Here is a 27,885-nt window from a genome sequence, read left to right on the forward strand (position 1 = left end):
AAAGTGTGTTTTTTCAATTTGCCTTACCTTTTTTTTTATTATTGAATGGATTGAAAGAAAATTGACGTTGACTTTCTGTAGGAAAATAAACGCGAGATGTGAGTGAGGGTACTGCAAAGGGAACTAATCTTACATTTGGTACCGTCAGCTTGCCGACTGCATTTATTGCCGCCCCCAAAAAGTCTAATGTGAGGAAAATATGGATTCAAATCACTTCAGTTACATAACTGGTTGAATGGTTGCACTTCATTTCCTGGAAGCCCAAAGGTCCTGACCTTTTTTTTTTTTTTTTTTTTTTTTTAACATTCTTTAACTGGGGAACTTTAAAAATACAACTCAAAAACCGGAATGCACAGCTGTGCTTTTCAAAAATAATTAAGAAAAAAAACCTTGTTTGTAGTTTTATTTGCCTTCTAAATGAGGGGAGAAGAAAAAGAATCTTTGTGTGATGTAATCAGAATGTGATCATTTCAACCCCGTGAAAATGTTGTTTTGAGCATGTAAGTTTATATTTTGGCTCCGGGGAGCCCTGACAGGGGAGACTTCCCCCCCCCCCCCCCACCCCACCCCCAAGGACCTGCTCATAATACTCACACGTACTTAAATAAAAGTCTTTGTATTATGATAACAAATTCAAGCTTTGGGGGCAGAAAACAAGTAGCAATGCAAAGAGATTTTTGAGAGAAAGAGAAAGAAGTCATAATCTTCATAAGAATGACATTGTAATTTTTTTTTAGTCATTAAAAATTATACTCTTATGAGATTACAGTATTTTTTTACGGCAAAAAATTGCAATCAATATAAGAACAAGCACGTATTTTGGGGTCTAAAAGTTTGATTTTTTTGTAACAAATTGGTTGTATTGTGATTTTTAAGTTGAATTTTCTGCACTTTAAATCTTTGTTACTTGACAACAAAACAGAGATCAAGTATTTTTTTATTTATTTTTTTGCAGCCCAACAGTTGCAGATTTTCGTTTTTCCTTTTTTTTCCCCCTGTTGCCGCTTGCAATGCATCGGTGTCGTGCGCCCGCTATGTTCTTTCCAGCACTGAAAACAAAGCCTCCATTATTCGATCCGCGGACATCCTCATGGAAAACGAAGGTCAGGCTGAGCCCACGCAGATCCGTCAACCGGACTGACTCAGGCTAGACGCGCTCACTCTCCACATTTATTTACATATAAAGAGACGAAGAGGGTGTGCGCTCCGGCTCGGGTCTTTATTTTAGGACGTCAAACTTTTCTTCTTTCTCCTCTTTGTGTTTACTTTGGCGCCAAACTAAGCCGAGCAATCTCCTTAAAAGTCAACTGTGGGTGGAAAGACGTTTCATTTTCAAGGCGTGCGTTCTTAGAAATGTCAGCGGGAACGCCGACTTTAATGACTTTACAATGAAAGTTTATTCATCAAAGAGGAACATAATTAGTAACATCGCTTGACTTCAGAGTTCTTCTAATTTCCCAAAACTAAATAAATCTCAGAAGAATATTGGAACACGGAAGAAGCTCTCCCCGCCCCACCCCAAGGCTCAAACTGCCACTATCAGACGGCAAATAGTGCAAAAGTGCGTGAGGCATATTGCTAATAATGGGAGGGGAGTGGGAGTGGGGGTGGGGGCGGACACTATAAAGGGGGAAAATGTTGGAGTTCACTCCTAGCCTTGGAAAAGTGTGGGTGATGAACAGCATGATTCTGAAAAGTGAGGGTGTTGAACCCCTATGACTGGGAAAAGTGTGGGTGTTGAATCCTATGACATGGAAAAGGTTTGGGGTAAGTGTGGTTATTTCACCCAATCACCGGAAAATTCTGGGTTTTGAACAATATCACTGGTAAAAGTGAGGCTGTTGAACATTCCTGTCATTCAGGCCTGTGTGGAGTTTGTATGTTCTCACTGTGCTTGTGTGGGTTTTCTCAGAGTATTCTGGTTCATCCCACATTCCATCCATCCATCCATCCATTTTCTTTGCCGCTTATCCTCACGAGGGTCGGAGCCTATCCCTGCTGTCAATGGGCAGGAGGGAGGGTACACCCTAAACTGGTTACTGGCCAATAGCAGGGCACATACAGAGGAACAACAATTCACACTCACAATCACACCTAGTGGCAATTTAGAGTATCCAATTAATGTTGAATGTTTTTGGAATCTGGGAGGAAACCGGAGTGCCCGGAGAAAACCCACGCAGGCACGGGGAGAATATGCAAACTCCACAAAGGCGGGTCCAGAATTGAACCCGGGACGTCAGAGCTGTGAGGCCAACGCTTTACCAGCTGACCCACTGTGCCGCCATCCCACATTCCAAAAACCTTTGTTAGTTCCTCTGGCTCAAAGTTCACCCGGGGAGGGGCTCCGGCTCACCCGTGACCCCGTGCTGCACTGCACTGGATGTCCCAATTGCAGAAGCTGCCGGGTATGAATGATGTCATAACCCTGTTATAAAAATAAAGTCCAGTCCAGACAGCCACTGTGCTATTTTTAAATTTGGGAAGCTTGGGACACTGTTCACTTCCTGGGTGTTGTTGGTCAACTTCATTATGATGAAACGTCATTCATCGGTAAATGGAGTCTCTTCTTGTTCTTTAGTTATGTACAGTATATATGTATAGTGTATTAGTGCTGGTAGCAGAATGTAAAAGTTGAAGTTGTTGCTGTAGTGCAAGCAGTAGTCCAGTCCAACTATTTGGTACTTTAAAAGCAGGTACCAGCAGTGATAATCATGCTAGTAGTTGGCGTAGTTGTAGTAGTGTTATGAAATCATAGTGGTACTGCTAGTCATACCGTAGTGGTAGCTGTTTTAGTGCTTGTAGTAGTTTTGTTATTATTGTAGTCCCAGTAGTAGTATGTTGCAGGAAGCTGTAGAATGCACTAGTAGTTATGTATTATTATGTATGTATTAAGTTATTGTAGTAACAATGTTATCATCAGTATTTACAATTATTTTGAAGACACATAGTACCCTTAGTATGTAGGGTTGGACATATGAAGTCACAGGAATGGTGTTCATTGTAGTGTTCTGGAGGTAGTAGTTGTCATAGTATTATGTCGTAGTAGTAGTAGCATAGTAAAAGAACTATCCTTCATCGTTCATGGCAAGAAACTACTACTAAAGCATGTCCACATTTATAAACGTGCCCAGTAGATTGGTGCACATCAATTAGTTGCTTGGCTATAATTGGCCAGGAAGGTTTACCAAGTCAGAAAATGTCCAATCAATGAGAGGAAGACACTAATAAATCGGTTCTGGCTGCAGAGCAAAAACGTCGGCCGACCCGTTTCGTCCTCATCAACGAGTAGTCAAAGAAATGTACAGAGGTAATAAAGCGCAAGCCGCGCTAATAACATTTGTCAGCTTCACGGATGACAACGAGCTTCGGGTCACGCGGCGAAATGAATCCGCCGAGTGAGTGAGAAGGAACGACGCCTAATTGATGTTTGATTGAAGGCCGTCGCGGTGATCGATCGCCGCTGTCCTCGTCACTGGAATGTAAAACTGCAAAAGCGCAGACAGCCGTTAGCGCTAAATTCGCTTGCTCGTCCTGCGCAGCTAATGTGACACGACGGTGCATGTCAAACCTGCGCTGGCTTGTCCAGAACTCATCTGCTCTAGAAGGCAACACACAAGACAACGGAACTTTTTTTTTTTCCAATTTATTCCAATTATTATGACAAGACTCCTTATCGTGATGGGAAATATGCTAGTTTCCTCATAAAAACTAAAACTTATACACCAACAAATGAACAAAAATTGAATGCAGGCGCTGGAGAAGAGTCTGGCCCAGTGTTAAACAATCAGTAACTGAAATTTATGAATATTGCTGCGTGTACCAGTAATCCCCAACACATTTTCCACGAGAGTACATCAGTTGTGCCACAAGTATTTACCCAATTTTACTCAACTGGTTTGAAAATTGATATTTACCTCCATCATAGTATGGAACTTTTGACAGGATATTACGGTGATGTTCCCCCAACTTTTCAGTGTTGCCGAGCAGACCGGAAGGCTTGTTATTGCCTTGAGGTGTTAGTATAGAATCGCATTGTGGAATTTAACAATACATCCACCTTGTGGTCGCCATCACTTCATTCAGAACTGTACAATCCATCAATTTAATAAAGGTAAAAGATGGTCGAAATGAAATTATCTATCAGACTAATAGTATTTAAGCTAAGGCAGATGAGTAAATAGATTTTTTATTTTTTTTTCTGAGTGGACTTCATATTAATTTGAAAATCTGCTCATGTATGTAACATTGTGGGTAAGTTTCACATGGAGACAAGTGACCCAAAAATAAGTCCTGAGGAGAATTTTTCAATTGTTGGCCCTACAAAATGTGTCTCTACTAACTGTTTTGCAATAAAAAAAAAATAATTAATGAATCCATTCATGGGCAGAGTGGCAATTTTTTGCCTTATTGAGATAAAAGTTTCCTAACAGGCCACAATCAAGGAAATAACACTTATTTTTCATTTATGGTTAAGTTATATGATAACTTTTACTAATTGATAATCTTGTCCCAAAAATGGGAAAAGGGTACTTGGGTTTTCTTAGATACCAAATTATAATTTCAGATTAAAACACTTAAATATTTTGATACTGTATACTGAAGGATATACTGCGTGAAAATCATGATGTCCCAAAAATGGGACGCTGCCCACGAAAATTATGGGTGCAATAGTTTCCAATACTGAGACGCAGAAGTTGCATTGTGTTTCTCACAGTCGAGAGCTTTCCGCTTTCGGATCTTTGAATCTCGGGCCCTTGTGCTTGCTTGTACTTTCTCCGGGTACTTTGGCTTCATCGGCCACTGAAGGCTCCAAATTGTCCGTAGGCGTGAATGTGGGAATGTGAACGGTTGCTTGTCCATATGTGCCCCGCTGGTGACGAGTCCAGGCGGCACTTTGCCTCTCGCCCAAAGTCGGACGGGATGCGCTCCAGCTAAAAGAGGACGAGCGCTATAGAAACGGATCCACGTATTTTCCAAAATCGTCTTACTAAAATTTCATGCTGATAATTTTGCACCAAGCAAGTTGGACTAAATTCTAAAGAGGTCAGGCTCACTCTGAATACATCCAAATTTGAGTGAGATCTACAACTGGCTGGCAGTCTTGGACTTGACCTGATGTCGGTTCTGTTGGTTCTTCTCTCTGACCTTCAACGAGCGCCTCTTCCTGCTGGAGAACGCTCCCGCCGGCCGGATCTTCATCTCGGTGAAGTCCAGGGAAACCAGGTGACCTTTCCACGGCTCCCAGTTGACTCCCTGGGAGCGGGGAGACGAAGCCACGACATCAACAAAAGATGATAAAGACGCGTCGTATATTTTTTTTAATGTCACACTTTTGCTCACATCGTAAAATATTTGAATTCTGCTCATTTTTTTTTTTAAATTGTATGAATCCCTCCTGCTGCTGCTCAAGCCCTCTCGCCTGTTTTATCTCTGGCCTCTCCGTCCCTTGACACCGTCTCTCCATCTTCAAGTCGCCCCAGAATCTGGTTTGTGTTTGAGTTTTTTTTTTTTTTTCATCCGTGGCAGTTTTCCCTGGTTTCTTTCACCAAGTGCAGATGTGTTTCTTATATTAATATACCTTACAAAACAAATGAGCGAGACTGATTCCGTGTAAAGTGCCTTGAGATTACTTTTGTGATGAATTTGTGCTATAGAAATAAATCAGACTTTTGTCATTAATGATAATGAAATAATCTAAAACAATTGTTAATTTTAAGACCCAAAACATCCATCCATCTATCCGCTTTCTGAGCCGCTTATCCTCACGAGGGTCGCTGGAGCCAATCCCAGCTGTCATCGGGCAGGAGTTCACACATTCTGTAATTTTTATGCATTATTAACCAATTTATAGCTTGATGACAAATCTAATAACATTCTTTGATACAAACTTTATGAGAAGTGTGGTAAAACTCCATCTCTTCTCTTGTTCTGCGGGAACCGCACAACATTATCATTTCAAGATTAAACGTCTGGATCTTCCATCCAGCCATTTTCTTAGCCGCTTATCCTCACGAGGATTGCGGGAAGTGCTGGAGCCTATCTCAGCTGTCATTGGGCAGGAGGCAGAGTACACCCTGAACTTGTTGCCGGCCAATCGCAGGGCACTTAGAGACAGACAACAGTTGCGCTCACAATCACACCTAGGGGCAATTTAGAGTGTCCAATTGATATTACATGTTTTTAGGGTGTGGGAGGAAACCGGAGTGCTGGGAGGAAACCCACGCAGGCACGGGGAGAACATGCAAACTCCACGCAGGTGGGCCCGGGATCGAACCCGTGACCTCAGAACTGTGAGGCCAACGCTTTACAGCTGATCCCCACCGTGCCGCCAGTCTGGATCTTTTTTTTAGGAAGCATTAACAATTTTGGAAACGCAATGAGCGTGTGCAGTAAATGCTCAGCAAAACTACCAAGCTAGGTCCAAACTGTTCTTAGGTGCAAGTGTTTGATTATATATGCTCTGCAGTTGTCTGGACCCCAGTCCAATTTGTCTATGAAGGACCGGGATGTGAGAAAATGGATCGACGGACGGTCCAGTGTAAATGCCGGGAGAGTAAACTGCTTGGCAGATGACAAATTTAATGAGGCGTATCTCCAATGACTCACCAAACTGTGCCTGTTGTCTCCCCATTTGCCGTTGAGGTTGGCCAGGTGGCAGTTTTTGTACCACCAGGCCCCGCGGTGCGTTAGGGCGCAGTTGCCGAGGGCAATGTCGTTATCAGAGTCCACAGTCGTCCAGGGCCGACCTTGGTGGTAGGTCATTGCGTCACCTGGGGAGCGACATCGACAGCCGCCATTGATCAAGCGCCGCTAAATACTACCCCGCCGTGACATCGCGTTTCGCCGACCCACTGGACGGGTATCAACATTGCTGCTGGAATGTTGGCTTTAGGACATTGTGGAGTCATACAAGAAGTCAATAAACCTGACAAAAACCTGACAATACTTCATACCTTAGAAATAGCCAATTAGAGCCTGAATAGAGATTTAAGCCCATTTATTTATACCCAGAGTAGATTTTGACCGAAAGTGACCCACACCAACCCCCCATAACAAATCCTGTTGTCTCAAATTTGATGTTTGGAATTGATTGTGTCTTTTATGAAAACCACACGTCGAATCTACCTGCTGTCCCTCTGTAGTTGCCGATGGCGAGCGCAAACTTTTGTCTGGAGGAGCCGACCTTGAAGCTGTCGTAGACGGCGTAGGCCCTCTCGGAGCCGAGGCCCAAATCGAACCTCACCTCGTACTGGGTGGCCGTGTCGGTCATCTGGTGGATCTTCTCCAGCCCTGGAGAAAACGTGCAAAAACCAAAGGAAAAACAACTCAGGCTGGGTGACTTCACCTATTCAGCAGGACGTACTCAAGAGTTCTCACCGATCCAAAACTCGTCGGCCATGTTGCCAAAACCAGCTACGTACTGCCTCCAGCGTTTCAAGAAGTCCAGTTTGCCAGTAGTGCGGCGCTGGAGGACCTGAAAGACCATCGCATACGGTATGAGACACAGCAGTCTTATACGCATTTACAGTACATTCTTGCTATTTAAAAAAAAAAATAGACAGTGTACCAGCCAGCCGCCTCCATCGGTATCCATATCGCAATATGCGTCTATCGGTTTGGACCTGTCATTGTTGATGTATGTGGTGTAGATGCCACTCTTCTTGATGCCATTTTTCATGATCTGAAGGCAGTCCATGGGGAAGGGGTACATGAGGCCAACTACGGAAGAAGTGTCAAAAAAAGATGAGTGAGACCGGGGAGGACCCTCGCTTGCGTTACGATGCGAGCAGACCCGTTTTGAAGCTGGTTTCCGCCGCTTTGCTCCGCTTGCTCCCTCTGTAAGCGACGACGGTGACCGTGTATCTCGTGGCCATCTGGAGGCTCGAAACGGCAAAGCTGGTCTCGCCGGGTCCAAGCTGCTTCTCGACAGTCTGAGCACGCAACAAAAACGGATTACTGCACGGTACTTTATTTGTCACTGTTACAGCAAAATAAACCCGTCTCGTGATTTTGGGGTAACGGGAGTTCCGCGGAGGCATCTACACCGGCACATTTGCACTTCCACCTATTCTCCCCCATTTTATATATTTTCTTTTCACCGGCTTTACCCAGAATTTCCCCGAAACAGTAGGGAGTCCACGGCACTTCATCAAAAATGTTCAATGGTCCTCAGGGTTGTGCGCATGTTTTTCCACAGCACACTCATTCAAGCGTGCCTTTACAGAGCTTTATTATTGCACCGAGAACAGAAAAGTGCCACAGCAAATTTGTCCGTGCGCACGCTGAACTTCTGACTCTCCGCGGCAGCCCAGAAATAATTGAGGCATAATTCTCGTTCCTTGGGGGTGTTTTGACACAACCGTATCACAGATGATATTAAAGCACATGGGAAATTGAATGGATTGTCAATGAAATGCATAATATGTCATCTTTAGTCTTCAGGGGTGAATTAGGGGACACTGGTAATAATAAAGGGGTCACTCAAAATTTGTGCTGGATTAATTAAACGAGACCAAAGATGGTAAAAACGTTCTCTTTATGGCCACAAGAGGGAAGCCTTTCACATAATTTGAAAATAAAAAGGGACGAATATAAGGCAACTCTAGTAAATTGAATGTATTTAATAATGATTATAAGAATAGACACAATCAAGGCTCGGTAGTGTTACATATTCACAGTCCCTCAGAGAGCCTCCTTCGACATCCTCAGCCTAGTTTTCCAATTTGCATATCGTTAATTGTCTTTCCATGTTCGACTCACCTCCGCGTTGCCGTCCTCATCCCTGTAGGTTAGGACGTAGCCCTCAATGTCAGCCGAAGGAGCGGCCCAGCTCAATGTTGCCGACTCTGTGGTGACACCTAAAGCCCGAAGGTCCTTCGGAGCGTCAATGTCTGTCAGTTGAATCACAGCAGACGACGCGTCAGTGCTCAGTCATGCTGCTAAGGGATACTGCAGTTAATTAGGTTGGATTTGGGGGGGGGGGGCCGTAAAGCTTGAAATTGCAAATGACGATCATCCCCTCTGGTGGGCAAGTACAGGGTTTTTTTTTTTTTTTTTTTTCTGTCTGCCTCTATTGACGCTCGGAAGCAAAGCTGACAATTATCTGCATGCATGGTTTTCATTTGCTTTGTGCCGATAAACCAGCAATTAGCATGTCCCGTTTAAAAATAAACGCTGAGCACATTTGTTTGACACGTGCGCACGGGCTCAGTCATCAGTGTGCGGCGTGAGCAACATTGGACATCCACGCATCCATCCATCAAGTTCTGTAGCGCTTCCCGTCATTAGCGTCCAACTAGAGCCTAGTCGAGCTGACTTTGGGTGAGAAGTGGCTAGCAACTCAAATGAGCTCTAAAAAATGAAATAATTAATTATTTCAGTTGACTGTTTTTAGTCTGGCAGCATGGTGAAATAGTGGTTAGCATATCTCCCTCACGTGTACTGTATATATGTATTTATGTCTCCTGTAGTGGACTTAGAACCAGTCCAGGGTGTATGCCGCCTCAAGTCCAAAGTCAGCTGGGATAGTCTCACCTGCAATCTTTCTGGGGATAAGCAGTGCACAAAATGGATGGGATTCACCGTGACAATAAAAGAATCAAACTTAATAACACCAAACCCGAAAAAAAAAGAAAATGAAATATAATTAAAAGGGTGAGCAGGCCCTACTTTATCAAGAAGAATCCTCAAAATGGACATCCGTCTTTGATGACATTCTGTGCCCACATTAGCTGGCGCAGAAACTATATTTTTATGATTTCTCATCGCCAATCTGTCGAGGAAAACTGTTTGCTACAGGGGCCCATTTGGGTCAATTCTCCAGTTGCACTTAGTCAAGGTATGAGGCATGAAATTTACGTTCCAAACACAAATAATCCAGTTCCTGCTCAATTTGGGACCTGAGTCCTTGAGACTTTTCCCAAACAGTAATGTGAAGCCTGTAGAAAGTCTAAGAGCACATTAACTGTACTGATATTTCTTTGCAAAAGAATTCGTTGATGTATTTCGGAAAAAAAATGCCATACATGAATTATCTTTTTCTTTTTGCATGACCACTAATAGCTGGGAGGTTTAAACAAGATACGTTTATAGTCCGAAAGTGAGGCCACACATTTACTAGGTAATTAAAAAGGCCAATTTAGAACTTTCCACTTCATATGTGTTTCGCACAAAGATACGTTTGTTCTAAGCCATCCGCCGTGGGCCACTGCTGCTGACCCGTACTCGGCGACAGAAGGTTCTGTAGTTCTATTCTGACCTCTGGGAAGCCAACCCTGCCAAAATAAAGGATTCTGCTGCTTCCTGAGGAGTTTTACCATTAAAATGTGAACCGTGAAAGCAATGTAAAGTGTTTTAACCCCGAGAAAGTGCATGTGGAACGGTTGACGCGTGAAAAGCCCTTTTTAGCTAGCCGCAAAATGTGCGATAGACGCCAACCTTTGCGTTAGTAACTGTTAGATGTTGTCATAAACTTAGTTCACTGTGTAAACCTGTGCATCCAACAAGATCCTATACAAGAGCCGGATCAAAAATTGTTTTTAAAAAAAATGCGAGTATCGTGATATGCCCACCCGATTTCCTGTCGATCAGCATATTTTTTTCAAACTTTTCCGGTGACATTATTGTTAGGGTTAAAATTATTGAAGTTATTGGAAATTTCATTTTTTTATCTACATAGGGCTGCATTTTACCATCAGCTTCAACAGCGGAGGTTCCTGATATGTGCAACATGTGCGACCACACAGGCCGGCAATGCTGATGTCCCCCAGCCTCCCCAAAAGGAATTTGCTACCTCGAACGGTTTGTAATCACGGAGAGGTATGACCTGACAACATTGGTGTTTATGTGGGGGATTAGCGCCCCCTAGTGGATCTTCAAGATGCACAGTGATGTACAGTACTGTCACAGTTTGTGTGTTTATAGTGAATGTAGTTTCTAAGACTCACATTGAAACATTAACATCTTTAAATGAGACGTTATTCTATAATTCTGTTATTGTCTGAATCTTTAAGTGAGAATTCAAAATTAAGGGTCTGCCAATGCGGTAAAGTCTTCCGTTCAGGTGTGTGGATTAGTTTTTTTACACATTTAATATAAATATTGGCCATCACGGTGGAGCAGCTGGAAAGCGCTGGTCTCACAGTTCTGAGGATCCGAGTTCAATTCCAGCCCTCCCTGTGTGGAGTTTGCATGTTCTCCCCATGCCTAGATGGGTTTTCTCGGGGCACTCCGGTTTTCTCCCACTTTCCAAAAACATGCGACATGAACACTCTAAATTGCCCCTTGGTGTGATTGTGAGTGCGGCTGTTTGTCTCTATGTGCCCTGGGATTGGCTGGTGGGTATACACCGCCTCCTGCCCATTGACAGCTGGGATAGGCTCCAGCACTCCCATGACCCTTGTGAGGTTAAGCAGCTAAGAAAATGGTTGGATTTAAATATTAACATTTAGCCCAAAAATGTTATCTGCTATTCTGCTTCAAAAGAAGGTGCACACTTGGCTTTTTGACTGCACCTGCCTCTGCAGCCTAGTGGCAGTTTCCCTTTCAATATTGAGAATTTGCTTTATAGACCAAAAATATTCCTACATTTAGTGAAGTTAAACTTGTTTTTTTTGTTGACTCAACCTGTTTCTGCTTTGACTGAAATCTTCCTGCTGGGTCTGTCTCCTTTGATGGCCCAGATGTAGACTGTGTAGATGACACCAGGCCTCAAACCAGTCAGACTGTAAGAATCACTTTCGGCACCAATGCGGATTTCCCCACTTGAGCCCTCCGAGGAAGTGTGGGTGAGGACATAACCGTCGATTTCTGCCTTGACGCCATCCCAGGATACTGTGAAGCTGCTCTCGGTTTGGTCTCGGGCTAAAAGATTGGCGGGATCGTCCAGTTCTAGAGGAAGATATTAGTAGAAGCAATTAGTACTACTGATGCACTCCAAAAAATCAGTATTAGTATTATGTAAAGTGTGATTAACTGATGGAAAAACTGATGCAGGTCCTTTTATCTTCAACATGAAGATAGAATGAGGGGAATGATTGTTGAATTGTTGTCAATGGTTAAGAAAAGATGCTACAAAAAAGAAATGAGAACGGAAAAAAAGATTACATCTCTGCACCTGAGTAGGACTGCTCAAGAGCTAAAGTGAGAGAATGAGCGCCAGTCCAATATGTCTTTGGTAATAAGCGGAAATAAGCTACTTGAACAATGAACAGATCCAGTGAAGCAAAATGTTCCAGTCACATTCACCTTTGTTTGTTATCCAAGGACCGTAGTTCGTTTTAGTACAAAACCAATGTGATGTGCTTTTTAGGACCAGACTGACATCATTTGAAGGATTCCTTTTTCCCGTGCACAGTACTGTCTCAACTTACCTCTGCTCCACGACAGCTTCTGATTTGGTATTGTATGCTCAAATGTTAAAATAACACACAGGATAAAGTGTCGAGCTGAGAAGGTCTTATGCAGGGGGAAAGTGGCTTTCAAAAGAGGATCTGATGTTTTTAACCCTAAAAAAAAACATAAAAATGGTGGAGCTAAATTATCTTTTAACACCTGTCTCTGCTTGTGTTGAGATCTTTCTGCTGAGTCTGGGTCCCTTGACGGCCCAGATGTAGATAGTGTACACCACGCCAGGTCTCAAGCCCGTCAGGCTGTAGGAAGTGGTGTCTGGTCCCAAAGAGATTTCCCCACTAAACCCCTCCGAAGAGCTGTAGGTGAGGACATAGCCGTCGATTTCTGCCTGGACACCATCCCACGACACCTTGAAGCTGCTCTCTGTCTCATCGTGGGCTAAAAGGTTAGCAGGAGCGTCCAGTTCTAGAAGAGAAAGTTAGTGAAAAAGCTTTGCTCAGCTATACTGTAAGTAGTATAAGGTTATGTGGCAAGTAATGATCTTGAGAAGTCAAATTGAAGACCTGTTTCTGCTTGTGTTGAGATCTTCCTGCTGAGTTTGCTTCCCTTGATGGCCCAGATGTAGATAGTGTACACTACACCAGGTCTTAAGGCCGTCAAGCTGTAGGAAGTGGTATCTGGTCCCAGAGAGATTTCCCCACTAAAGCCCTCCGAAGAGCTGTAGGTGAGGACATAGCCGTCGATTTCTGCCTGGACACCATCCCACGACACCTTGAAGCTACTCTCTGTCTCATCGTGGGCTAAAAGGTTAGCAGGAGCGTCCAGTTCTAGAAGAGAAAGTTAGTGAAAAAGCTTTGCTCAGACATACTGTAAGTTGTACAAGGTTATGTAGCAAGTAAACATGGTAAGACATCAAATTGAAGACCTGTTTCTACTTGTGTTGAGATCTTCCTGCTGAGTTTGCTTCCCTTGACGGCCCAGATGTAGAGTGTGTACACCACACCAGGTCCCAAGCCCGTCAAGCTGTAGGAAGTGGTATCTGGTCCCAGAGAGATTTCCCCACTAAAGCCCTCTGAGGAGCTGTAGGTGAGGACATAGCCATCGATTTCTGCCTGGACACCATCCCAGGACACCTTGAAGCTGCTCTCTGTCTCATCATGGGCTAAAAGGTTAGCAGGAGCGTCCAGTTCTAGAAGAGAATGTTAGTAAAAAGCTTTACTCATACATACTGTAGGTTGTACAAGGTTATGTAGTGAGCAAAGATGTTAAGAAGTCAAATTGAAGACCTGTTTCTGTTTGTGTTGAGATCTTCCTGCTGAGTTTGCTTCCCTTGACGGCCCAGATGTAGATAGTGTACATCGTGCCAGGTCTCAAGCCCGTGAGGCTGTAGGAAGTGGTGTCTGGTCCCAGAGAGATTTCCCCACTAAACCCCTCCGAAGAGCTATAGGTGAGGACATAGCCGTCGATTTCTGCCTGGACACCATCCCACGACACCTTGAAGCTGCTCTCTGTCTCATCGTGGGCTAAAAGGTTAGCAGGAGCGTCCAGTTCTAGAAGAGAATGTTCGTGAAAAAGCTTTACTCATACATACTGTAAGTAGTACAAAGTTATGTAGTGAGCAAAGATAAGAAGTCAAATCGAAGACCTGTTTCTACTTGTGTTGAGATCTTCCTGCTGAGTTTGCTTCCCTTGACGGCCCAGATGTAGATAGTGTACATCGTGCCAGGTCTCAAGCCCGTGAGGCTGTAGGAAGTGGTGTCTGGTCCCAGAGAGATTTCCCCACTAAACCCCTCCGAAGAGCTATAGGTGAGGACATAGCCGTCGATTTCTGCCTGGACACCATCCCACGACACCTTGAAGCTGCTCTCTGTCTCATCGTGGGCTAAAAGGTTAGCAGGAGCGTCCAGTTCTAGAAGAGAATGTTCGTGAAAAAGCTTTACTCATACATACTGTAAGTAGTACAAAGTTATGTAGTGAGCAAAGATAAGAAGTCAAATCGAAGACCTGTTTCTACTTGTGTTGAGATCTTCCTGCTGAGTTTCCTTCCCTTGACAGCCCAGATGTAGATAGTGTACATCGTGGCAGGTCTCAAGCCCGTGAGGCTGTAGGAAGTGGTGTCTGGTCCCAGAGAGATTTCCCCACTAAAGCCCTCCGAGGAGCTGTAGGCAAGCATGTAGCCATCGATTTCTGCCTGGACACCATCCCACGACAGCTTGAAACTGCTCTCTGTCTCATCGTGGGCTAAAAGGTTAGCAGGGGCGTCCAGTTCTAAAAAAGAATGTTGGTCAAAAATCTTTACTCATATGCTAGGTAGTCCTAGATTAAGTAGAGAGTACAGATGTTAAGAAGGCAGCCATATTGAAGACCTGTCTGTGCTTGTGTTGAGACCTTCCCGCTGGCTTTATTTCCCTTGACGGCCCAGATGCGGACTGTGTAGGTGACTCCAGGTTTCAAGCCTCTGATTGTGTAGGTGCTCATGTGCGGTCCAACTAGGATTTCCTCGCTCGAGCCGTCGGGGGAACGGTACTTCAGCATGTAGCCATCGATTTCTGCATGGACGCCCTCCCATGACACCCTGAAGCTGCTCTCCGTCTCATCATGGACTAAGAGGTTAGCTGGAGCATCCAGTTCTAGGAGAGAACATTGGTAGACAAGCTTTATTACACTAACTTTTGGGAGGTTATGGACTGTACTATATTATAGCGATATGAAAAGGTAAGTGATATTGAAGACCTGTCTCTGCTTGTGTTGAGACCTTCTTGCTGACTTTGTTCCCTTTGACAGCCCGGATGTGGACTGTATAGACAACTCCAGACCTCAAACCTTTAATTGTGTAAGTTCTACTGTCAGGTCCAAGCGGGATTTCTTCACTCAAGCCGTCAGGAGAACTATAGGTTAACACGTAGCCGTCGATTTCTGCATGGACGCCATCCCATGATACCTTCAAGCTGCTCTCAGTTTCTTTCTGGGCCAAGAGGTTAGTAGGAACATCCATCTCTACAGGGAGGGATAGTGGTTAGTAAGACAAAGGCAGAATCTTTTTAGACAACAAAGTGACATTCAAGACACTGATATACAGGCCCCTTCAGAAATGTATCCGTGGCTGAGTTTCTGTGTGCCTCAGGTCTCCAGTCCATCGGGGCTAAGTTGCCTTTTGGCGTGAAAGTTTTATATTTCCCTTGCTGGCACTGAGGTGAAGAGGTATTATGTGTATCATGTCTGCTAAGTTTTGAATGCTGTGGATGGCCATAAAAGGGAATACATCAGATACAGGAATAGCTGTGCACTGAGGTCCTTACAATTTTAGGAAAAGTGATTCTCCTCATCCATCTGATCAAATTCAGCCACATTTGATGAATCTTTTCTCTGAACAATATCAAATTTGAAGCCCTTATGATTCTTGAAAGTTTACCTGTCTCAGCCACGGTGAAACTCTTCGGGCTGACCTTGTTCCCCCTGAAGGCCCAGATGTTGATGTTGTACACCACGCCAGGTTTCAGGCCAACCAGCGTGTATGAAGTCATGTCGCGCCCAATAGGGATCTCACCGCTGGAACCCGAGTCTGAGGTGTACGTCAACATATAGCCCTCGATTTGGGCCTGGACTGGGTCCCAAGAAACCGTTGCGGTGTCTTCTGTTGCTTCCGTGGTGACCAGATTTGTTGGGGCGTCGATGTCTGAGGAGGAATGTGAAAATTAATCGTGCAATGGAAATACTTCTTGCATAAGACAAGTAGCCACGTATCATGGAAGAGAGATAGCAACCCTGAAAATGACAATTGACTTGTGGCCTCTGATTGAATTATGCCAACCCTCAATAACACCGTCATGCTGTCAAAGAACATCCATCCATTTTCTTTGCCGCTTATCCTCACAAGGGTCGCGGGGACTGCTGGAGCCTATCCCAGCTGTCAACGGACAGGAGGCAGGGTACACCCTGAACTGGTTGCCAACCAATCGCAGGGCATATGAAGACAGATATTAGTCGCACTCACAATCACAACTAGGGGCAATTTAGAGTGTCCAATTAATGTTGCATGTTTTTGGGACGTGGGAGGAAACTGGAGTGCCTGGAGAAAACCCATGCAGGCACGGGGAGAACATGCAAACTCCACACAAGCGGTTCCCGGATCGAACCCGGGTCCTCAGAACTGTGAGGCCAACGCTTTACCAGCTGATCCACCGGTTCCACCCTATCAAAGAAAAATGGTGGTCAAATCCAGAAGCACACCTGACTGTGAGACTTCCACTTATGTAAGAAACAAATGCTGTGGTTGGTTTATGCCCCCACCCCCATTTATGCATTATTTATTATCTATCATGTCAAACTGTCATAGAACAACGGTGGTAAGTTTGATGCACATCTGATAGTTTAAAGGTGTGTGTTCTTTATTGGATGTATTAGTTTCACCAATCCTTTGTTCTTTTAACAACAGGGGGTAAAATTCAAAACATTCGCTTATGAGGGGGGGTTTATCATCATCATCATCATATACAGGATATTCCTTTGTGGTTTTTATTAGGAGTGACATAAATCTGTCCTTGATTTTGGGGCCAAAATTTATTCTTGACAAGTAGAATCTTGTATCGCTCTCATGTATTTTAGAACCAGGAAGTAAGAACTCACCCAATTTGGCTAATTGGATTGCAGTCAATAGACAGGATAAAGTCATCTTTTCCAACGAAATATCATTTTTAGTGTCAGGTAGACATTGGAACTGATGTGGGAATTTTAACGCCCGGCACGCTGTCTTGTACTGAAACCAATGTCGCTGTCCAACAAATTTGGCCCCACCTAACCATTTCGATCTTAGTTGATGCCAGTGCTGGTTCGGTACTGGTGTTAGTGACCGCGGTGCAACGTGTGTGCCTCGACTTCACGCTGGCAGCAAGGAAACCCGGCGCGACGTCATCACCAATGTAACGTCCATATGTCACAGTATGTATCTCTGCTTTACATGGCTGCCCGTGACCGCAGCTGGCCTCTCGCCAGAAGCCTGTGGTTGCAGACGTAATGGAAGCCTTCCGTCTAGATCCAGACCAACAAAAGAATCTCTGGTAGTCTGACATCTGGTTTGTGAGCTCCTTGTGTGTGCTCTCCAGGTTTAAAAAAGAAAAAACTCAGTAGAATCAAGGAACCAGTGCTAACGCTCTGTGACTGGAAGTCAGCTGCCCGTGACCCCGAATAGGATAAGCAGTAAACAAAATTGAAAAATGTCCAAATCCTTTAATTCCTTTTCCAAAAATGACTCGCAGTAAGAGGGATGAGCAGTTTGATATTAGCGTGAAAATCTTGTATCCACCGGTAAGGTGTTGCAAGCAGACAGCGTGTCTGTCATTTGGTTGTTTTCTCCCACTTGCCAAACTACAGATAAAGAGGAGCCGGGTCAGAGGAACCTTAAATTGTTCCACTTAAGTCGCAGAACTGATACTGGCTTACGTTGAATGGAACACCAACTGAGTCAGTGTTTCATGACATTCGGGGGGGAAAACCAAACTCAACCTTGCCCGGAACGCCAGCGCAGAGGGCGTCTGTGTGTAACATCTGCGGTTACGGGGTATCGCACGAGACACGCGGAACATGCGAGGTGGCGGCTGTCAGCGTGGGTGGAGGGAAGATTGATGCCGGAGGAGTGTCAAAGAGCGGCACGAGCGCCCAGCAGAGACACGGGAAGCGAAACGAAATGTAAAAGCGATCATCATTAGCGATTATTCCTACGTGGAGCAGTTCAAGGTTTGTCTGGTGTCACGGTGCGCTTGGTTTGATGACGACTGATGGATGATACACGAAGGAGAAGAAAGCGACCGTCCATCTGCTAAACTCTCCTCGTTTTTCTTGTGCCTTACAAACCCGTAAGAGTACTGCTTGGTGGTCTGAACTCAAGTAGTTTTAAAACAAATCTTTATAGAGTGTAAATGGTTTATTTTGCGCCAAGAAACCCTCTCAAGTAGTAAGTTTCGGTTTACTCAGATGCCGCCACGGTAAATGCAAATCAGCTGTCTCTGTCGTGTATTTCTATAACAAGTTACACTCTTTAAAATTAATTTAAGATTTTGACACAGTTCTAATTTATTGAGATAGGCCCTAAACAATGAACAGTTAACAAAATCAGAGTGCGCAGAAAAATCTCTGGTGGTTGACATGACGTGAAATAGAATCTTGCAAACCTTTCATAAAATATTTAACGTCATGATCTATGCCAGACTTCTACAAATAGAAACAAACCACATTTATATACAATCTAAAGCAAACCAAATGCACGTCGTTTTTAGCAGACGTCTGACCAGAGCGATGGACAAAGCGGAATTCTGCACTCGTTCTGTGGGTTCTTGCATGTTATTCTTCAACCCTCCCTTGCGCATTTTGGCTCATGATTTTTCCTGCAGTGGACCACTTAATACAACCTCTGACTGATAAGTCCTGCAGACAGACTACACCTCGCTGGACCATATAAGGTGCCCCCCACCCCTCCACCCCTTGCCCTCATAATAGCAAGACTCAACATTTTTGCCTCCTCTACCACGTCCATCTGCTTTTGGTTAAATGGGCCTTGCTGGTAATTTCATTGAACGTAAATTCGTAGCAGCTGCGGTGGTAAGTCTCGTTATGCCTGCTAGCACGTTAGCTGCTTGGACATGCCCACTCCCAATGGCTTTGATTAGTCTGTTTTATGTAAACACCGAGACACTCACCTTCTGTAGCGGTCACAGTTTTGAACACCGTGTTCCGCAATGGCTGCTGATTCAGACAATTTTCCACAATTTTTTCAAATATCGCTTTGCAGGGATCATTTTGACATGTTTTTATGCTGAGCAACAAGTGCTCCCAACTCGGGGTTCAATAGATTTTAGTTTTTGTGAACATTTAAATATATATATTTTTCAGATTTCCACAGAGCTATAGGAAAACCACACTTTTGTCTAGATCTTGATCTAGACCCTTGAAGTTGGAAAGTTTCTGTATGTTGCCGTCACTCCAGTCTTTATTTCTCCCCAGGAACCTCAAAATTGGCCAGTGTCTGTCATGATTGCAAAGCACTACAAGTTCAATTCTGCAATTTCTTCTAAGTGGCCCTGAATTTCCTTTCCGCACTCAGTCAGTGTGGCCTACAAACTCCAAGTATGAACAGATAACGGGAGCTCGTGTTGCACTGATGAGACCAGAACACCTCCAATGGGTGGGAGAGCATTTTAAATTCTCGTTAAAACCCCTTTCACGGAACACCTCAAATGAAAGATTGCAGCCACTGACAGGGCGACGGCCCACTGTCTGTCTGGTGTAGATTAGCAATTCTGCACGCATAATCATACTTATCACAGGAGCAGGTGACAGAAGAAGAATTAGCGGCGGCCTTCAAAGGAAGAGCTACATAAAAACCTTTAAAATGTCTGCGTCTGGGTTTAAAAGACAGAGCCGTCAACTGCATGACCGCATTTGAGCTGACTTATCGTTGTGGGTGAGACATGACGTGAGGAAGGAGGAATAGTTTGAGGAAATAAGGAAGCAGAACTTGGAACACCTCATGCTCAAATACGCTGGTGGGCTGTCACTATCAGAAGGGCTGACCTAAATTCTAATATTTACTCAATCAAATTGTTTTGTTTCTCTTTTTTTTTCAGTATTCATCTTTGCTGGACTGTTTCCAGGATCTGGATGTTATTTGTTCGTTTTTTTTTTTTTTTTTTTTGTCCAATCACATTTCATTTGAGCCCTGTGTGTGCTGGCTTCCATTTCAATCTAATCTCCCCTCGGGCATTCAGAATCAGAAGTGCTGGCTCAGGTAACTTTAACTATATTAGCCATGGTACTGTTTATGTAACCAATTAGATTACAAATTTGCCTGACACTGCCAACTGGCTGCCTCACAATGATGTCCTCTGATTGGTTGCTGAGAGTTAAAGCCGTTACGGCCAAAATCTATTTGGAAAATAAATATTTGTATTTTTAATAATTCGCTCCAAAAGATATGTGGAACTTTTGCATATTGTTATAATGATTGTTATCTATTGTATTGATGGTTTCTAAAACTGCAGCGTGATAGTACATTTTAAGAGATGGATGAAGTCAAGTCCCAAGTGAACCCGCAGGTACCAAATGCACGATTCACAACAATTCCCAAAAAAAACAAACAGAAGGAAAATTTAATTATATCCATCCATCCATTTTCTTTGCCACTTATCCTCACGAGGGCCCCGGGAGTGCTGGAGCCCATCCCAGCTGTCAACGGGCAGGAGGTAGGATACACCCTGAACTGGTTGCCAGCCAATCGCAGAACACATCGAGACAGACAACAGTCGCACTCACAATCACACCTAGGGGCAATTTTAGAGTCTCCAATCAATGTTGCATGTTTTTGGGATGTGGGAGGAAACCGGAGGGCCCGGAGAAAACCCACGCAGGCACGGAGGATAACATGGAAACGCCACACGATCGTATCGAACCCTGGACCTCAGAACTGTGAGGCCGACGCTTTCCGGCTGATCCACTGTGCCGCCAATTTCAGTATAATAAATGCAAAATATTTCTCCTCTCGATCTGAAAGCAACCGAAACAAATCACACTCCAGATGGACAAACCTCGCCTCAACCATCAGCGAGCATCTTGCAGTCGTTACACCAATCATATCACGTTTCCCCTTCGTGACCGCACTTACCATTAGAAGTGGCCCACATTATGAGGTTGTAAATTCCTGCCATATACGTCATTAACCCATAATTGTAGCTCTCAATGGTGGCACTGTATTCTTTAATTTTTTTAATGTTATCATTGGCTGCGCGCGGACAGTTGTATCGTATGTAATTGTGTGCAACAAGATTCAGGTTTTCCTATTCATTATTTGGCTGTTAGCTTTTACACGGGCTCAATCAGGCACGGTCAGTTACCAGGCCAATTAAAAGCATAAATCCTCTGGAGAGGTTATCAGGTTTATACGATACACAGATGGCCACAATCAGAAATGCAGTTTGACACTGACTTGTAGAACTTGTGACCGTGGAAGAGTTCCCCTCAATTGGTCCTTTGATAGCTTGGACTGCAATCAAGTATTCTGTTCCTGGATAAAGACCTGTGGGGAAATTACGATAAACTGCAATCAGCACTCTCTTATCTTACAATTTCGCTTAATAATAAGTGTGGGCGCTCACCCATGATGGTGTGTTTGGTCCGCGCCTCTTGGCTTGGCTGGACGCTCAGCTCCTCCTCTTGTCCTGATGGGTCGGTGTGCGTGAGCCGGAAGTGGTCCACCTCCGCTTGCGGGTTGCTCCAGTCCACCTGGATTGAGACGTCTGTACGGTCCAGAACTCGGATGTCGCTGACAGTTGAGACAGCTGGAAAGCAACAAAACGTGAAATTCCTTTGCAGTGTGTGAGTGGCTTTAAAATGTCAAACTCAGAGCCCAGGGGCCAGATGCCAGCACTCTACATCTTTTTACATAGCTCCCAAAAGCTTGCTTCGGTTCATTCGACACTTCTCTTCAAAACTAGCTATTAAAATGACAATAACCGATGCACAGGGAATAATCTGCTTTATGGTCCGCTCTTACCACTGGGCTCGTCTGTAAAGACAGTGCAGCTCAGCTAGTAGATGTTATAAAAAATTTGTTCAGTTTCTGCAGTTTTCAAGGAGACAAGTGATTGTTTCATTTTCCTAAAAAGAGGGGATTGAACCTATTCTTTTATTGTCATTGAACTTGTTCCTGTTTATACAGAATACAAGTAGTTTGTTTTGCATTTTCTTCCTTTAATGTACCCAATGAATGAAGATCAGTCGAAGTAAAACAGAATATATATGCATGAATGTGAGGGGCGGATGAGGAAGAGTGAAGCTCCAGGGAGAAGAGATAGCGAGGGTGGATGACTTCAAATACTTGGGGTCAACAATACAGAGCAATGGAGAATGTGGTATGGAAGTGAAGAAACCGGTCCAAGCAGGGTGGAACAATTGGCGGAAGGTGTCTGGTGTGCTATGTGACAGACGAGTCTCCGCTAGTCTGAAGGGCAAAGTTTATAAAACGGTGGTGAGCCCCGGCCATGATGTACGGATTAGAGACGGACGGTGGCTTTGAAGAAACAACAGGAAGCAGAACTGGAGGTGGCAAAAATGAAGATGTTGAGGTTCTCGCTCGGCGTGAGCAGGTTGGAGAGGATTAGAAATTAGCTCATTAGAGGGACAGCCAAAGTTGGATGTTTTGGAGACAAGGTTAGAGTGAGAAGACTTCGATGGTTTGGACATGTACAGAGGCGAGAGAGTGAGTACATTGGTAGAAGGGTGCTGAGGATGGAGCTCACAGGCAAAAGAGCGAGAGGAAGACCAAAGAAAAGGTTGATGGATGTTGTGAGGGAGAACATGAGGACAGTGGATGTTAGAGAGGAAGATGACATGCTGTGGAGACCCCTAACGGGACAAGCCGAAAGGAAAAGAAGAAGAATGTACCCAATGTGAATCAAACCATAAATGTAAAACCAAATTGCATACTGAACCATGATTTCTGGTGTGTACTAGTGATTGAAAATTTATAGGTTTATAACCGGCCCCATGAGGGCAACCGGAGTCAAACTATGATGTAGACACTAATGAAAAAGAGTTTGACAGCCCTGCCAATGTGTGATGTAGGTCGCCGTTTGAAGGTTGCAACCAGCCAAACGTCTGCCTCCAGCTGCGTCCTCTTCCTTGCGGTATCAAAAGCCAGACGATGTTGTGTTACGGGGAACTCTGTTCTCTGTTTGATTTTTTTTTTTTTTTTTTTTTCCATGACATGATTTAAGAAATCTGTCACGATACATCTTGTTTTTTTTGCACTAATCTCTCCCAATCTTCCTCTGCACACCGGCCTTCTTCAAAATGTGTGGTTGATTTGTTCCGTTTGTCTCATGACAGTTTGCTGCCTCACCCGTGGCGGCTTCGATCTCATCCGCTCCACTCTGGATGCCTCTGATGACAGCTTGGACTTCGACAAAATAGGTAAGCCCAGAATCAAGGCCCGTGAGGAGATAAGAGCTATCCCTGTTGGGAACCTGAACCTAGAATGAAAATTGTGGGGACAAAAATGAGCTTACAATCCATGTAATTGTCATACATTATGATTGAGGTGACACAATTCATATTTGCTGTGGGACAAATTGGACAAAAAACTTGCGGAAATGTGAGTAATTTCAGATCAGGACTCTTCCAAATGTGGATAAAAATCAGATATGTCAATATAAATAACAAATATAGGCCAATGCAATTGCAGCGTAAACCCAAAGGTAAGATCGAAGCCATCAATGTGAGTGTCGTGTCATCAAAATACCAAAAACTGCGACAAATGTGTCTGCCCAAATAACACAAATCTACAATACAGTGATTATTTGAATTTACCTGCTTCAAGGCGCTCCCTTGACCTCGGGGATGATATGTTAAAACGTAATAGTCGGCCCCAGGAACTGGAGACCACTGGACCAAGAGAGAGACATCAGTTGCCTGGACCAGCCTTAGACCTTGAGGACTCAGAGCTTGAAAAAAAAAAAAAAACAGAATACTCAATATTTACATTTTTATAGTGAGCATATTCAGATGTATGCAGAAGGACATTTTACCTGACCATGGCCTGACGTTTGGTTGCGTATCTTCAACTATGTTAGCATCAGCAACAAGCCACCGAGTAATATTTCATTTTTAGCTGTAGACTAACTTTTCTGAATTTTGCTTTTTCAGCGTCTCTCCTGTCTCCTCCAGAGATAGTGAGGACATTTGGCGGCTCCTTTTCTGGCCGAACGCAAAGCTCTTGATCGGAGATGATGGAACAACTGATGTCAAGCGGGGAATAAGAAGGTATGCGCCGTAACTACGGTGGTGTAGCGTAACAACGCAGCGGCCAAAACACGGCAGATGGCCAATCGACAGCGCCGGTGCTGCTCGGCTTTCCACCAATGAGAAAACCTCTGTGGTGGATTCATAGTCGATGAATATCTACGTTTAAATAAATAAGGCTTTGCATGCAGAAACCTGAGATTTTTTAATTTTTTTGTAAAAGGAAAATATCTGCACTGTATAGCTGACATAAGACAAAAGCAGTACCACGCGGTTTTCATCAGCTTTGCCTCTTTAGCGGCTAATGGGTACTTTCTGCGACTTGCGATACGTTTGTCCTAAAATAACATTTCTGAAAGGCTGGGAAGTGAAAATTTCATTAAAATGGGAAAATTTCTGCAAATGAAAATGGAAAAGTATTGCGCGCAATAAATGGAAAGAACATGGCCAACCCGCTGTCAAAGAGCACTCTGAACGGTCCAGTCAACACCCACAACATCTTAATTCTAAGTGTTCTTAATTGTCTATGTTCCTTTTTGTTTGTAACATTGTATATTTTCCTGAAAGAAAAAAAAAACGGTCCACTCTAGTGCATTTTTCATTAGTGTGCGTGTGTGTTTGTGTTCAATTGTGGCGGTGGAAACAGAGGGGGGCCAGATAAATGAGTCTCGGGGGTGGGGGGGTCTTCCGCCAATCAAGCTAACGTCGCCGCTGCTTGGGGCATCCAAGACGTGTAGCTTAAAATATACATGAACCGATAGTATATATATCTAGATATTGATGTAGCTGACACTCATAGTCCTGTTAATAGTGAAGGAGTCATTCTCTGCGGGCAAGAAATCATTTGTGGAGGAAGATAAGCGAGGAATATATAGCAAGAAGTGCCACGGAATGTGCACAGAGTTGGCATTTGCAGTGTATTACTATAAATTATGTTTGTGTGTGTGTGTGTGTGTGTGTGTGTGTTTGTTTTCGCAGCAGACAAGAGCACTTCTGACTTTGAAGGGAAATTACCTGCCACCGACCGGCATTCTTATCTCAGAGATCTTTTTCGAACTTGTCACAAAGCTCAAAGTGTGAATTAAACTTTGTGCGCCGGATAGCAGCTGCTTCCCTTTTGCGGTCGTGTCGACTTAAATTGCAAACAGCGTGCAATTTCCACTGCACTCCTGAGGCGGTGGGAATTTTGTGAACCGCGCATTTAGCAGCTAAGGTGTCGCTCAATTGAACTTGACTTTTTTTTTTTTTGTCCTTCTTCCTTGTTGTGTTATCGGATACTGGGTAACCTAATGTCATGAAACATTTGAAGCCCAAAGATACTGACTGTGACTATGTCAGGGGTCATACCGCTTAAAGGACCCCACACATCAAATTCTATCTAAAATAACTCTTGGGCAGGTTCTTTGAGTACCTCAATAAGTAAAAAAGTTAATAAATCATCTTGTGACTTTGTGATGCTTTAGGTGTAGTAAAAAGTAAACGCATGTCGACAATCATTTTAGTGTTGGTTGATATTTGAAGTGAAGCGCTACTGTACAGGCCGCTCCGCTGCACGCTGGGTGGTGAAACTACAGACATGCGCCTTAAATATCATGACATCCAAACAATTTAAAGACATGATCGTCCCGCGAACATACAGAAGAGGAGTATTTCGGTTACACCCACTGCAACAGTTTCCTGCAAGGATCCCCCACTCGGTCTGGGTTAGGGTGTGGTTCTCATGGTTACGGTAGCAACATGAACTGAAAACCGAAGGTGGTCTCTTTTGGTAGGGTAAGCACAAAAAACGTCTGGAAGCGAATTAAAAACACAACCGTTCCAAGCATATCTTACAGGATTGCCCCCTTCCCCCACCCAGTAGGAAAACAAAATATTATGAGTGAACTGGATTAGTTTCAATCTAAATGAACAACACTGCTTCTGTCCAAAGAAAAAACGAGTCACACCTAGACGTACAAACACGCCATAGTAAATGTGTGATATAATGTAAAAATATATTTGGTCATGACACACTGTGGCGACCCCTAACGGGAAAGCCGAAAGGAAACGAAGAAGAAGAAGAAGATACTTTCATAGGCGACATAAGAAGGCCGTTTTAGCTGTACGTTCCCTTTTACCTACCAATTTGCTTATTTCTTCTTAGGGATAGAAATTCTACCATAAAATTTCAAAAAATGGATTTATAAAGCAATACTTTTAATTCCAGTGATTGGCACATTAAGGAATGAATCACTTTGTGTCGATTTTGTTGTTGGTTATGTCCTGAAGCAATTGAGGCAACATAAGAGAACTCATTGTTTACAAATGGTGTTTAAATGAAATGTAAAAAAATGTTGATTCTGTTTCAACTAATTTATGATATGAAAATGGAGGAAAATGTAGACAATAATGGTCATTTCTGTACATTCTTACATGAGTGTAAAGTCTCACATGTGACTTGCTTAATACTGGTTTGTGACTGATTGGACTGTTGTGGTTGGGGGGATAGTTCCGGTATAAGAGAAACCAATCAGATAGAGGATAGTCCAAAATTAGGGATGACAATGCTTATCTAGATCTCCTACAGATGAAGTAATCTTAATTTTAAGAGAAAAATAACAGAGATGATATCAACTATAGTAGCAGTCAACTGCCCGTCCCGTATGACCACTCCAGAAAATCCAATGATTCAACAGTTCATGATCACATTTACATTGGTATCAGACCCTTGTATGTCGAATGGACGGCTGGCTATTGCCTTTATGTTGCTATTATAACCATACGGACATAAACGCCAACAAATAAGCTTACCTAATGAGCAGTCTTCTCCGTAAAAGCCCTGGTCGCAGACACACTGGCCATCAAAACAAAGGCCGTTCCGGCTGCAGTCATTGGGACACTTCTGGACGCCGCAGTCGTCGCCAGTGAAGTGCGGGAAGCAAACGCATTGTCCCTCCACGCAGCGACCCTTGTCGTTGCAGTTGTTGGGGCACATCAGCTCACTGCAGTCTTCTCCCGTGTAGCCCTGGTGGCAGACGCACTTGCGATCCACGCAGCGGCCGTTGTCGTTGCACTCGTCCACACAAGAGGACACCGAGCAGTCTGGGCCTTCCCATCCGGGGTAACAGAGGCAGCTGCAAGTTTCCTGCTGGTAGGTACCACGGTCGTTGCAATTTGTGTCCACACCTACACAAGCAATACAAAGAAGTACAGTGAACCGTGGTAGGGCTCAGAAGCCACGGTTTTAAACCTTGACTTTCTGTTCATTTGTGTTCCTTTTGGATCCTACCAATTGCACCTCCGCCGCCGCAACATCCCTGAGCGCACTGACTCTTGAGGTAGTTGACTTCCTCTTCCAAGCCATTCACTCTGTACAGGAGAGACTTGAACGCCTCCGACTCCCCGCAGTCGCACTTGGGCGACTGCAATCTGATGTTGTGCCTGAAGATGATGTCGTTCTCGTCAATTTTTGTGCTCTCCATCTGCAGACCTATAACATATGGCCAAATACCGCTTCTTATAGTACAGTGTGCTGCAGTCATTATTTGATTTCTTTCTCTGAGATAAATATTTCTTCTGACCTTTTTCATCCTGCCTCGGCAGCCGCTCCAGTTTACAAGCAGCACCCCCTGGAATGTCGATGTTATAGACATGGCTGAAGGTCACCGCTTGCTCGGGGGCTGCGGAGTCCGTCGTGGTAGCAAAGCTGCAGTGCGACACGGTGCAGACGAGGGCTAGCAGGGCCCTCCATCGAGGTTTCGTGGTCAT

General features: G+C 44.1%; 1 protein-coding gene across 1 annotated transcript; it reads right to left on the reverse strand.

Annotated features, from left to right (window-relative positions):
* Window positions 1-3,675: 3,675 nt before the first annotated feature.
* On the reverse strand, window positions 3,676-27,885 carry tnn (tenascin N). Its single transcript, XM_061839163.1, has 20 exons — window positions 27,699-27,885; window positions 27,407-27,607; window positions 26,929-27,303; window positions 23,707-23,840; window positions 23,240-23,369; window positions 21,495-21,677; window positions 21,326-21,415; window positions 15,764-16,027; window positions 15,085-15,348; window positions 14,718-14,981; window positions 13,997-14,260; window positions 12,915-13,178; window positions 11,626-11,889; window positions 8,761-8,891; window positions 7,793-7,931; window positions 7,568-7,719; window positions 7,378-7,474; window positions 7,126-7,290; window positions 6,607-6,770; window positions 3,676-5,253 (listed from the first exon to the last, which is right to left on the reverse strand). The coding sequence occupies exons 1-20, from the start codon at window positions 27,883-27,885 to the stop codon at window positions 5,083-5,085; spliced, it is 3,903 nt and encodes a 1,300-aa protein (XP_061695147.1). The 3' UTR covers window positions 3,676-5,082.

Source organism: Syngnathoides biaculeatus, chromosome 13 (genome assembly GCF_019802595.1).
Source record: "Syngnathoides biaculeatus isolate LvHL_M chromosome 13, ASM1980259v1, whole genome shotgun sequence".
NCBI classification, from domain to species: domain Eukaryota; kingdom Metazoa; phylum Chordata; class Actinopteri; order Syngnathiformes; family Syngnathidae; genus Syngnathoides; species Syngnathoides biaculeatus.

Bases quoted from the DNA above. Each gene is read 5' to 3' on its own strand.
- tnn (XM_061839163.1), bottom strand. From the start codon at position 27,885: ATGACCACGAAACCTCGATGGAGGGCCCTGCTAGCCCTCGTCTGCACC. The intron at 7,932-8,760 runs GTGAGTCGAACA...TTGCGTGCTCAG, and splicing joins ATGAGGACGGCAACGCGGAG to ACTGTCGAGAAGCAGCTTGG. The intron at 7,720-7,792 runs GTCTGCTCGCAT...CTTCTTCCGTAG, and splicing joins GGAAACCAGCTTCAAAACGG to TTGGCCTCATGTACCCCTTC.